The sequence below is a fragment of the Nomascus leucogenys genome, chromosome 22a (genome assembly GCF_006542625.1).
Source record: "Nomascus leucogenys isolate Asia chromosome 22a, Asia_NLE_v1, whole genome shotgun sequence".
Lineage (NCBI taxonomy): Eukaryota > Metazoa > Chordata > Mammalia > Primates > Hylobatidae > Nomascus > Nomascus leucogenys.
The window spans coordinates 136,768,114-136,780,367 of NC_044402.1; the positions used below are offsets into that span (position 1 = coordinate 136,768,114).

Here is a 12,254-nt window from a genome sequence, read left to right on the forward strand (position 1 = left end):
GTGGGGCCGCGGGAACTGCTGCACACCTTCGAGCTCCATTGCGGGTGGAGAGATGATCAGGCCGCTGTCTATGTTTTGGATTGGCAGCCCTTGCTTTGTGGACTGGAAGAGACCACTTTTGATCACTGCAAAGACAAGAACAGTCTTTCTGTAAGACAGATGTCCCAGCCACTGTGGTTATGAAAACTTCAAGGTCACTGGAGGAAATGCTGGATGAGGGGCGATGACGTCGGCCAGAATGACGGTCTGAACACATCACTCCCCAAGACAGAAATATTGAGGAGTACGTGCTTCAGTGGACAGAACCCAGGGCCCCAGAGAAGTGTCTGGTGCAGCTTTATCATTTGCCCACAGGTGGAGGGACGCTTTCTCTCTTTCCTCTCCCATCACGATGCTGTGAGGAGATTCAGGTAGGAATCTGCAGTGTGATCTGAATTCTAAGCGATGCGTGGTGTTTTATCAAAAGAACAAAACTGCCGACCATCCATCAATAGCTTCATTTTTAAAGGGCCTATAGTTTTGTCAAACAGTAGAAACCATTCTGTCCAGAGTCCAGAATAATGCTCCAGCCCCTTTGAATTAATAATACTCTACTTTATTCCATTAACATAGCTTAAAATATAGATACAATACAAAAAAAGGAAGAAAAAAAGAAGAGCGTATGAGAGGAGAGAGGGGTAGTCCTGCTAAGGCCAGGGGCGTGGAACCCCCAGCATTGGCTGTGTGGGCTGTGGCGAGACTGTGGTGTGCCTGCCCGTCTCGTGCTGTCTCCTTTCTCGGCTGGACAGCCCTGCCCCCTTCATCCATGTTTCTCATTCTGGCCAACATGATCTGGCTGGAGGAAATGTTGGCCTCTTCTGGGTCTAGTCCTTAAGATCTTCTGTGACTCCTCCATCCTGTCTTCCCTCGCTGCTTTTCATGCTGGCTGGGTGCGAAGTGTTCGTGGGGGGCGTTTCGAGGCCCTAAAATATGAAGAAGGCACTAGATGGATGCAGAAATAGCTGGGCCTAAAGTCTTCCTGTATTTTGCGTATAACATTGATTTAGAACGCCAGGATCACAATTTATCAAGACAGAAATAAGCACATGTTGCAAACACACTGGCTAATAAGCTAGCTGTTTGTAGCATGCAGGGAGTAGATGGTTGCTCTTCCAGCAAAAAAAATTGGGCAGCAACTTACGAACAGCCAGAGAGGACCGTATATGCCCTCTGCTTTGCGGTGCTCACGTGATTGGAGAAGGAAGAACAGAAACCAAGTGTGACCTAATCACTGTATTACTACCATTCATGCTGACCACCACCACCACTGCCACCACGGCCACCACCACTGGCACCAGCACCTCTGCTGCTCCTGCCACTGCCCGCCATCATCTCCAGTGTCAAATGTGACCTTTGCCACCATTCCCAACACCCTCCCCAGAGCCACCCACACCACCATCAACACAGTCACCCTATCGCCCCCCTCCTCAGTATCACGCCACACTGCCTCCACCCCTACTGCCAGCAAGCACTTCTGTCTCCATTAGCACATGCTGTCACCTCCCGCCAACCCCCTCACCATCTCTAACACCGACAGCACCATCACCATCTTACCTCCAAGTCCTCACCACTCCCCACGGTGCAGTGTTACGGCGGCCCTGCCACGAGCCACCCCTGTGCATTCACACCCATGTGTCCTCAGCCGCCCTCGAATCTGGGCTGGCCCTGTGCCTTCCTCTTGACCAGCAGAGGGTGGTGATGGTCCCTCTGTGTGGCTTGTGAGGCTGGGTCACAAGAATCCTTTCAGCTACTGCCCCAGCTTCTTGAAACATGTGCTCATGAGATAACCCCTCGTGGGACCCAGCTGCCGGGTGTGAGAAGCTGCACTGAGGCCAGGTGCAGCCTGTCCGGTTGACATAGGCCCTGCTCAGCGCCCACGATGGCCAGCAGCAACTCCAGTCACATGCGCGAGCGATCCTGGGTATCCACACTGTCCAGTCTCTAGATGAAGGAGACTCAACTTTCATGTGACTCTCACATCACGAGGTACCTTAAGGAGAATGCCCCAGCTCTGTCCAGATAACCCTTGGAAGCACATGGTGGAATAATGTGCTGTTTGAGCCTTCAGGGAGGTTTTCACACAGCACTAGATAGCAGAACAGCCGCCAGCACTCTCCCCAGCTTCTCTTGCCATTTGCCACCCGTCCTTCCCTCCTCCTGCCCAGCCCACGCCACCCTCTTCTCTTCCTCCACCTCCACTACCACCGCCGCCAACACCCTTTCTGTCACATCTGGCCACATGGGGCCAGGTGCTCTGCTAACACCTCATGAGTGTCACAGCAGCCCTGTGGCGTGAACCGTTCTCCTACTTCACAGATGAGAAGATGGAGGCTCAGAAGGTGACTGACTTGTCAGGGTCACCCAGCTATGCAGGGGCAGAGCCAGGATTCTGAGCCAGGCGTCCTGAGAGCCCCGACCCAGGCTCCTCCCCGCTCCACTGCTTTGCCTCCCAGGGGCTCTTTTTTTGTGTCATTCCCATTAAAAAACATGTTTCAAAAGAAGTGGATTTTGAATCTATTTAAGGAGAAAGAATTGAAAAAGTAAGCTCTCGTTGTATTTTAATGTTCATTTTAAGCAAAACATTATGCAACTGGACTTTGAGACTGGAAGAAAAAAAAAAAACAAACCCAACCCGGGAAAAGAAACTATACTCTATGATGAAGACATCTTCACCATGGGTGCAAGGTGAGTGATCTTAATCTACCCGTCCCAAGAAAAATCAGCACCCACAAGGCTTTTGTCACTGTCAGGGCCAGAAATCATAATCCTCGTCCAGTTTCCTTTTGTCTTGGGTAGAGAGATATATGCTAAGAACAGAATGTGACCTAGCAGTTTATATCTGCAGCATATGCTGTGTGTTGGGTGCAGGTGCACACACCCCACTGGGTGCAGGCTCCCCTCAACTCATCTGGTGCCCACTGGGTCCAAGGGCCACACTCCTGGCAAGCACACAGTAGACAGCCCAGCCTCAGCTACCATGCATGGGAAGGGGCTGGGGGTACTTGCCGTATCTGGAAGCATAGTCTGGTCTGGGCACCAAAATAATTTTCTGGTAAACTTTGCAGAAAGATTGGAGTTCAGCATCGAAGGGACGCCGTGTGGTCCCCACAATCAGAATCCGGTCATCTGGTTTCAGGAGTTTCAGGATTTGGGGAAGGTGTTTTTTCAGGCGTTTAGGTTCATTCTGAGAGAGAGAGGGAAAAAAAAATTGGTCCACATATAGAAAAAAAGAATGAAAAAATGAAAGAAAACTTACTTAGAATGCGTTGCAGCATTGTTTGTTAAAGTGATTGCAAAGCTCTGACAAACACAATTTCTTAAGGTTTGTCCTGGGATGGGTCTTGGAATGTGCTTCCCAGTATGACCCAGTGGATTTTAATTGTCAGTGTTTCCTTTCCTCAACCTCTGGTATCCAGATTTAGAGGGTGGGAAGGAAGGAAGCACCTTGGCCTTAGGAATGGGAAGTGGTGGCTGATTTACAAATGGAAGGAAGCTCACTGGGACCTGTAATGAGCTGTAGTGCTCCCATTTTCCTGAGTTGTTTGGAAGCTGGACACAAGACTTCCTTTGCCAATTGCTGGAACAATGAAGAGCCCAGCTCCTGCATCTCATGTCTGAAAAATACCTGGTTACATAAGGCTGTGAAACTTATCTCTCTGAAGCAGTTGGGAAATAGTTTGAACCTGAATTATTTTAGTATAATCTCAGCACTAATGAGGGAGAGGAATGAGTGAGGACAGGCTGGCTGTTCAGCACCCCAGGGTGGACAACTTCCAGCCCGTGGGAGTCAGATCTGACCATGTTACCATGGGCAACAGCCTGGCTGCAAATGAACCTCGCCCCCAGTGCAGACAGCAAAGAGGAAGCTGGGGAAGGAGGAGCACACCAGGGGCAATGGTGAGAGCCTCTGCAGAGACTTCTCAAGCACAGTCGAGGCCATTTTTGCTCCCATTTGGCTGATGGCTAATGATGTTCCTGCATCTTTTCATGTGCTTATTGGTCATTTGTATATCTTATTTGGAAAAATGTGTATTTAGATTGTTGGCCCACTTTAAAAGTTGGGTTATTTGTCTTTTTATTATTGAGTTGTAAGGGTTCTTTGTAGGTTCTATTAATAGATAGAAGTCCCTCGATATTATATGGTTTGCAAACATTTTCTCCTGTTCTGTGGGTTGTCTTTTCACTTTCTTGAGGATGTCCTTTGCAGCAAAAAAGTTTTTAATTTTGATGAGGTGCAATTTTCCTTTTGTGGCCTGTGCTTTTGGTGTCATATCTAAGGAACAACTGCCTAATCTAAGGTCACAAAATTTATGCCTATATTTTCTTTTAAGAGTGTTCTAGTTTTAGCCCTTATTTTTAGGTCTTTGATACATTATGGGTTGATTTTTGTATATGGCATGAGGTAAGGGTCCAACTCTTTCTTTTGCAGGTAGCAATCCAATAGTCCCAGCACTACTTGTTGAAAAGATTATTCTTTCTGAATTGAATTGTCTTTGCACCTTTGTCAAAATGAACTGTAATGTAAGGCTTTATTACTGGATTCTTGATTCTGATCCATTGATCTGTCTCTTCTTAGGCCAGTCCACACTGTCTTGATTGTTGTAGCTTTGTGATAAGTTAGAAAATGAAATTGGGGCATGTGAGTCCCCCAACTTTATTTTTCTTTTGAAGAATATTTTGGCTGGATCTCTTGAATTTCTGGATGCATTTTAGGATCAGTTACCAATTTCTGCAAATAAACCAGCTGAGATTTCATGGGAATTGCATTGAATATGTAGGCCAATTTGGGAATTATTACCATCTTAACAAGATTAAGTCTTTCAACCAATGAATACAAATGTCTTTCCATTTATTTAGGCTTCCTTTAAATTTTTCGACAATGTTTTTGTAGTTTTCAGAAAAGTCTTGCACTTCTTGTGTCAAAGAACTTCGTGAGAACAATTTCTTTTATTTTTGAGACAGAGTCTCATTGTGTCATCCAGGCTGGAGTGCAGTTGCACAATCTCTGCTCATTGCAATCACCACCTCCTAGGTTCAAGTGATTCTTGTGCCTCCTGAGTAGCTGAGATTACAGGCGCGCACTACCGTGCCCGGCTAATTTTTGTATTTTTAGTAGAGACAAGGTTTTGCCATGTTGGCCATGCTAGTCCTGAACTTCTGACCTTAATGATCTGCCCGCCTCGGCCTCCCAAAGTGCTGGGATTACAAGTGTGAGCCACTGTGCCCGGCCCAAAGAACTTTGTGAGAACAGTTTCTATAGAGTGGTGGGGGCAGCAAGCTGATGGTGGTGGGTTGAGGGGTGAGTGGGGTGGTGAGAAGAGACTTGCCTTTAAGGAACAAAGCAGGTGGTGGGAGTGACTGGGCATGTGGGGTGCACGTGTGAGCTGTCCAAAGAACAGCGGAAGTAGGACTGATCTGAGGATCCTGGTGAGGCTGGAGACTGAGAATCCATGGGGGTAGAGACACACCTGCATGGTCTGAGCCCATCCTCAGCAACCCAGTTGCCATGGTGATGGCTGCGTGATCCCTGCCCTTTCTGAGGCAGGAGATGACACTGCTACCTTTGTGCCCTGAAATGGCAGGGACATTTGAAATAAATCAGCCTATTTGGATAACAAACGTTGATCCTGGGCAATGTCCAGAGTGACATCCTTGCTGATGGTGAGGTGCAGTCCCATGAACAGGGGACAGAAATGGGTGTGTCATTCAATTGGTAGTTCCCCTACACTCAGACCACCCCCATTCCAGTGCAGAGCCGTCCATTATGCACGAGACCTGTGCACTCATCCCTCATGCCAGCAAACCACCACACGATCACCTGGCCACCTCCCAAACTGCCGCTCCTACCACGGGGCCTGCCAGCCCCTCACAACTATTACTTTGGGCAATTTCAAATTAGTGGCTAGCATCCACGCAGCAATTTCAATTTGCTATTCTGCAGTTAGTGCCACAAAACAACCGCCACAGCCAGCCCCAAGAAAGCAGCAATTCCTTGGCGGAGGCACTATCGTGATGTCAGGAAGGCGCTTGCTAGATGAAGTAACAAAGGGTAATGGGGCAGAAAATGCAGGAGCAGCCTGTGCGCCTCATTCTTTACCGCCTTCGCCTCAGACACAAACAACTGACTGAGTGCACTCTAGGCGGAGATGGGAGGAGACACTGCTCTCCTTTTAGGAGGAGAAAGGGAGCGGGCCTGGTCCAGGCGTCTGCAGGGGGCTGGGGTGTGTTTGTAAAAGTGGCAGGGGTTGGAATGGGGGTGCTTGGAGTTTGGACTTTGCTGAAATTCTAGAGGTGTGAGGGGTTCTCTCAAAGGTTGCTGAGGACAGTGTGAGGGGAACAGGAGTGTGGGCAAGAGGACAGGGAATTCTGGAGTGGGGCCCATTTAGAGGCCCCAAAGGTAGATTTTGGGATGATGTTTAGAGTGGCCCCAGGGCTCAGGGGGCCGCAGGGATGCAGTGTGGTTTAGGTGCACCAGGAGGGCTGACCCTATGGGCAGAAGGCAAAGCTGGTGGTTCCCCGCCCCCCCAACCCCGCCATGTCTTCCAGCCTGTGCTGTGCATGGTGGGGAGAAGGCCCCATTCTGGCAACCTTGTTTCTGAATCTCAGCATGACCCGAGAGCAGCTGTGCGCCTTCTGGGAGCCTTTGTTCTCTTTTGTGTCACAGAGAAAATAATGCCTTCCTCTCAGGGTTGCCGGGAGTTTCCCTGACATATGTATTGTGCTTGGGAAAGAGGAGGTATTCAATCGATGCCCCCGCCACCACCGGGGTCCTCCTTTTCCTGTCCGCAGCAGTGTCCCTGCGCCTGGGAAGTTTGGCTTCCATGCTCGGGAGGCGTCACTGATCTTCGCCATGCCCCATCCCCGGGTGAGCTTCCTGCCTCTTACTGCGGGAGGGGCCTCATCCCAAAGGCAGAGGCGCTGGAGGGTGCATTCAGTCACTGGATTTTCAAGGGGATTTCCTGGAGTCCCTCAACCTCAGGGCAAGGTCGGCCCTGCTGCCTGTATGGCGGCCGTAGCTGGTGGAGTGCCAGCCTCCTGGATGTTCTTCTCTGTGCCTCTGTGCCCTTGGGATCAGGGCAGCCTTTGGGACAGAGGCCGGGGCAGCTGGGAGGAAGGACACTGGGCTCCCTAGGTGGCCGAGTGATACAATGAGGGGCCGCTTGCGATGCCTCCTGGGCTCCTTTCATCTGTGGATGCCTCTGCTGCCCTTGGCTTTTGGTCACCTTCAGAACGTGCACGTCCAATGCTCATGGCTACCTGGGGCCCTGGTGGCTGAGGATCTTGGGTGAGACACAGAGTCTCAGAGGCTGGGAGGCTGGGAAGGACAGCAGGACTGGCCCAGTCATGGCTCTGGAGACGCAGGAAGGCAGCAGGAACTTTGCAGCCCTGCTCCCTGAGGGGCAGGCCCCACAATGCCATCACTGCACGGTGCAGGCCGAGTGGGGCTGGAGTTCCATGTAGAGCCGGGCATGCACATGCAATGGTTTCCTCCCCCGCCCCTCTCCTGCTGCAGCATTGGAGCTGGGGGTGGAAATACCGGGGGTCGGGGGTGGAGGATGGCGTTCATGCCTCTTGCAGCTCTGAGTCTGGGGTGGCTCAGGTCCCCTGGCCAGCCTTGCAGATGCTCAGAAAGCCGGGGTGCCCTTTGGCTTGCAGTCCCCTAGGACTCATCCCAGGGTGTGACTCCTGGGCCTCAGTGCAGTTGACCTCCCCAACACACGACGGACTCCTCTAATGGGAAGTGAACAGAGAAAATGTCCAATTCATCCACAACAAAGACCATGCCTCCAGTGGCCTTCATTTCCTGCAGGGACAAAGCTAGGCATGGGCAGGGGTTGTGGGAATCAGGGATGGTGCTGAGAGGTTCGCTCTGGGTCAGCAGCAAAAGGGCTGATTCAGGGCAGGGTTCTGCAGGCTCAGGCTCGGCTGCTGCTTCATGGCTTTCAGTTCCCTACTCGGCGGGCCTCCTTCCCCTCACATCCACTCCCTTTATGCGAGGGTGTCTACAGGGCCTATATTTCATTCCCTGCCTCCAGCTTTCTCTCAAAGCCCCCCTCTCAGCACTCCTTCCCCAGTGCTCCTCTGGCTCTCTCAGGAGGAACGTTCCCATTCCCCTTGCTCTCCCAGACTCAGATGTGCAGTGAGCAGGCAGCCGCAAGCACTGATGGCAAGCCCAGGGCACTGTGGGAGAATGCAGGGGGCTGCATGAACTCAGAAGCCGTGCGGGCTGAAATGCTCTCATTTAATAGTAAAGGAAGCGGAGGCTCAGAGAGGTTAAGTTACTTGTTGAAGGACACACAGCCAGCTGTGTGAATGCTGTGCATGGCTGGCCTGAGTTCCAGGCCAGTGTCTTCCACTCCCCAGGCTGATGTCTGGTGGGAGAGGGAGTAGCCCCTGCCCATGAATGAGCCAGGTTTCTGATAACTCCAGGTGTGTGACACCTGGGACGAAACACCGCCCTGCATTTCTCTTAGATGTGGGACCTGGTGGAGAACCTGGTCATTCCTGCCATCCATTTTGCATACCTACTTGCGGATCTTTTCAAGTTTTTCTGCAATGCAGCAACTTTGCCAGCAGAGGGAGCGAACTACTAGAGTCCCAGATTAAATAATAAATGGGTTCTCTGAAGACTTTCTGAAATGACAGGGCAATCAAGGCTCATTTGGGGAAGAAAAGATTGAGCTTCCACTCTTTATCCAAATCATCTCTACCTGCGAAAAGTGATGTATAATACATAAGGATCAAAAGTGATTAAAATCCTTATGAATTTAATCAGAAATTCCCAGTTAACCACTATTTGCTTTGGTGCAAATTGATGTGGAATAACAATCCCATGTATCTGCACATTTTTTTTTAACTTGTGGGAAATTTGCTGGTGATTTGTGGGGGGAAGTGGCGGGGGAGGGGGACCATTGAAAGGAGAGAAAAGAAGGAAGGAAGCAATTGAAACAGGACTCCCTGGAGGCCCGAACGCTGTGCACTTAGCAGTTCTGCTGAGGGTCTTTGTTCATAAATTTCGGGCCTTTTGCTATTTATTATGATGAACAATAGGAAATCCTAATAATAACTCCTATGTGTGCCATTTGCTTTAACTGAGCAGAGTTCTCTAAATAGTTTCTTACCTCTGAATCATATGTTTGGGTGGAAAATCCCTCTCTCCTTTCTTCCACACTTTCTTTCCTTCTAAACTATGTCTCATAAAGTCAGACCACAGAACCCTTTCAAATACAGTCAGGGCAGACAGAGACCACTACAGAGAGCCGGTGTTTCCTTCCTCACTTGAAAAGGCAAGACCTTCTCGAAAAGTAGAGGTAGGCCCTGGTAAGGCCTCCTTGGGAGGAAAGAAAAGGCCAAAGTAAGGCATGAGAACGTCCTCACCATCTTTTCTGCGTTGGGAACTTTTTTGTAGAAGGTTTTTTCTGTGTCTTCAATCCACACCACGGAGGGCTGGAGCTGTCGAGCCACCTGCAGAGGAAAAAGCAGGGCCCTGCTTGTAAATGCGCTTCCCTCGGGGTGTGCAGGGCCCTGGTTGTGAACGTGCTTCCCTCTGGGGTGTGCAGGGCCCTGGTTGTGAACGTGCTTCCCTCTGGGGTGTGCAGGGCCCTGGTTGTAAATGCACTTCCCTCGGGGTGTGCAGAGCCCTGGTTGTGAACGGGCTTCCCTCTGGGGTGTGCAGAGCCCCGGTTGTGAATGTGCTTCCCTCTGGGGTGTGCAGGGCCCTGGTTGTAAATGCACTTCCCTCTGGGGTGTGCAGGGCCCTGCTTGTAAATGCGCTTCCCTCTGGGGTGTGCAGGGCCCTGGTTGTAAATGCACTTCCCTCTGGGATGTGTAGGGCCCTGGTTGTGAACGTGCTTCCCTCTGGGGTGTGCAGAGCCCCGGTTGTGAACGTGCTTCCCTCTGGGGTGTGCAGAGCCCCAGTTGTGAACGTGCTTCCCTCTGGGGTGTGCAGGGCCCTGGTTGTAAATGCACTTCTCTCTGGGGTGTGCAGGGCCCTGGTTGTGAACGTGCTTCCCTCTGGGGTGTGCAGGGCCCTGGCTGTAAATGCGCTTCCCTCTCAGGTGTGCACCTGCTCTCCCAGGAGCAGGGCGAGGCGCTCCTTGTGCGGCTCCTCAGCTCTGCTGCACAGGCACAGAAATGTGTTCTGCAGCTCAAAACCTGCCCCACCATGTCCCCTCCTTCACAGCAGGACAAGTCCCCCTCCCTCCCCTAAACCCCTCCTCTCTCAGTCCTGTTCTGACAGGCAGGACAAGCTTGAGGACAAACATTCTGCTCTAGGACCTCAACATCCTCTCAGTTTGGCTTGAAAGAAACCCACAGTTTTCTGCTGAAAATGAATGGAGAACTGGGCCACGAGTTTTAATTACCGCCTCTGGCCGTTCCCAGGTTTATTCAAGTTTGCTTACCATGAGAAAAACCGTTTCAGCACTCGGGCCCCCACGAGGCTATTTGTTCATCTCTGTTTGGCTGTGCCTTTGTGGCCCAGGCTCCCCCTGAAAGGCAGCTCTGAGCCCCTCTGGACAAGCAGGGCCTCGCAACAGAGCTGGGATGGGACTTACCCTGGGCCCATGAATAATTGCTGTACACCTAACAATCTCTTCAAAGCACCCCCATGATAGCGAAATTCAGGTATTTTTGCAACAATTTGTGCTTTGTGCGAAATTGTGACAGATAAAAGCCATGGTGAATACAGCGTTATGTACTCCTATTTTTATATTTCTTAAAACATCATTAAGGCAGCAGGCATGATTTTAAACCAAGACAGTCATTCAATGAGTGATGGAAAAATCGCTAGGGACACTCCACTGTGTCTGCCTCCCTGTCATTATGTACGAAGTGGCAAGTCAGGGCTATAAAGCAGATTACGCACCTTCAAAGGCAGAAGTGGGCACTGATTGAACTGGATCCTTGCGCTGGCCCAACGCCTGGGCCGGCTGCATTCCCAGGCCCCAACACACACGGACATTCAGAGAGAAAAGAGTGCCAGCCAAGCACCATTTGATAGGTGTTATTTTGCAGACCCAGAGTCACAGAATTTAGGAACTCAGAATCCCAAATTTTAATCCTGATCCCTGAGCCGGTGTGGTGTGCTAACTGCAGTGAGTGAGCTGGCAGACGTGTGCCAGGCATCAGCCACCCATGTTGTGCCCAGCATCACACATGGTCAGAGCCAGCACACACCTGGTGCTGCCTCCTCCTGGAGGCCTTAGCACATGTGGAATAAACTGCTCATCTCATCTGAACCCTAAGAAGCAGGAACCATTGTTATCATCCCTGTTTGCAGACGAGGAAACTGAGGCTTGCAGACATTAAGTGACGGCCCTGGTCACACAGGCCCAGCATGGCAGAAGCAGGACTGGAGGCCAGGCTGGGGGCTACAGTCTGTGCTGGCAGCTGAGGCAGCCTACGCGGGTTCCCTCATCTACTCTCACCACGAGTGTGAGGGGCCAGCCCTAGGACCTCTGCTTCGGAGCTGAGAACTGAGGCCCCAGAGATGAGTGGGTGGTTATGTTACAGTGGGGAGCCAGTCGGGCATGAGCAGGGCAGGAGAGGGCTCCTTCCAACACATACACACACAGGAATGTCAGGTGACCATCCCATGATGGGCAGGTGGTTTTTTACTGTATTTCTATAATAATCATTGGTCACAGCCAGCACTAGCGAAGGGCGGTCAGTCTCCCAATAAACAAACACCGGAAGCGGGTGATCAGCGACTTCCCAATAAGATCTCAGGGGTTGGGTGAGTGGGCTCAAGCATCCGCATTAAGAGGCAAAATGATGGAATTTAACTGGTCTATGACCTTCCAGGGACATTCGACTGGTAAGGGAAGAGCGTCTCAAGTGAGCATGCGCACAGCTCCAGTGAACACACTGCGCATGCTCCCTCCCAAGTGCTGGCAGGCCACTGTGCATGCGGACAGCCCACCCCAAGGGAAGAATCAGGGGAGAAGGGACGCAAGACCCCAGAAGCATGCCAACGTATGAAACCCAGGCTGGAGTGCAGTGGCACGATCTCGGCTGACTGCAACCTAGAGCACCAGACCTCTCGCCCTTCGTTCTGCTGAATGTGGGGGTGACCTGCATTTGTGAGCACTTTATTTTGGCCTTGCCACTAGGATTTTATTTTTTGGTGTGATCAGGGAACATTTTTACACTGCTGGTGGGAATGTAAACTCGCACAGCCGCTATGGAAAACAGTGTGGAGATTCCTTGAAGAA

General features: G+C 51.0%; 1 protein-coding gene across 6 annotated transcripts in view; it reads right to left on the reverse strand.

The window, feature by feature from the left end:
- Positions 1 to 12,254, reverse strand: part of IQCA1 (IQ motif containing with AAA domain 1) — a 171,405-nt gene that overhangs the window by 13,327 nt on the left and 145,824 nt on the right. For 5 of the 6 annotated variants that reach the window (XM_030803119.1, XM_030803121.1, XM_030803118.1 and 2 more), the window contains 2 exons: positions 9,418 to 9,504; positions 3,046 to 3,223 (listed from right to left, as the gene is read on the reverse strand). In XM_030803119.1, coding sequence (XP_030658979.1) covers positions 3,046 to 3,223; positions 9,418 to 9,504 — 265 coding nt within the window. The remainder of the gene's footprint in view (positions 1 to 3,045; positions 3,224 to 9,417; positions 9,505 to 12,254) is intronic. The other variant, XM_030803120.1, reaches the window with a different exon arrangement.